The sequence below is a fragment of the Haliaeetus leucocephalus genome, unplaced genomic scaffold (genome assembly GCF_000737465.1).
Source record: "Haliaeetus leucocephalus isolate CR32 unplaced genomic scaffold, Haliaeetus_leucocephalus-4.0 Scaffold160, whole genome shotgun sequence".
Taxonomy (NCBI): domain Eukaryota; kingdom Metazoa; phylum Chordata; class Aves; order Accipitriformes; family Accipitridae; genus Haliaeetus; species Haliaeetus leucocephalus.
Genome location: NW_010972596.1, coordinates 25,634 through 25,986, shown reverse-complemented (window position 1 = coordinate 25,986; position 353 = coordinate 25,634). Strand labels below are relative to the sequence as shown.

The window sequence follows — 353 nt, the reverse complement described above, 5'->3', positions numbered from 1 at the left end:
GGAAACGGCGGGGGGGGTCGCTTGGTAACAGAAGCCCCCCTCAGATTTTGGAGAAGGAAACCGACTCGGCTGCGTGGCAACGGAACCCACACCGGGACGACGACAACAGCCCTCTGCTACCTAGACCGCGGTACCGCATCTACCTTGTAGACGTCGCCGTAGGTGCCGCTGCCGATGCGCTGGATGAGCTCGAAGTCCTCCTGGGGGTTGCGCCGGGACAGGTCGCACACCCGCCCGCCGCCGCTCATGGTGCCAAGGCAAGGCCCCGCTCGGCCGCGGCCCCCCAGCCCGGGGAGAAGTGGGAGAGGGAACCCGACACCGGAGCTCTCACCGCCGCCCCCCAGCCCCCTCCA

The 353-nt window shown here is 68.8% G+C and overlaps 1 protein-coding gene across 8 annotated transcripts in view; it reads right to left on the bottom strand.

The window, feature by feature from the left end:
* The window catches only part of MAP4K3 (mitogen-activated protein kinase kinase kinase kinase 3), an 85,720-nt gene extending 85,374 nt beyond the window's left edge, over window positions 1–346 (bottom strand). For all 8 annotated transcript variants that reach the window (XR_774038.1, XR_774040.1, XR_774039.1 and 5 more), the window contains exon 1: window positions 144–346. Coding sequence is in view for 5 of the 8 variants with exons in the window: in XM_010562425.1 (XP_010560727.1) it covers window positions 144–248 (105 nt within the window). In the remaining 3 variants the exon portion in view is untranslated. The remainder of the gene's footprint in view (window positions 1–143) is intronic.
* Between the last annotated feature and the right edge of the window lie 7 nt (window positions 347–353).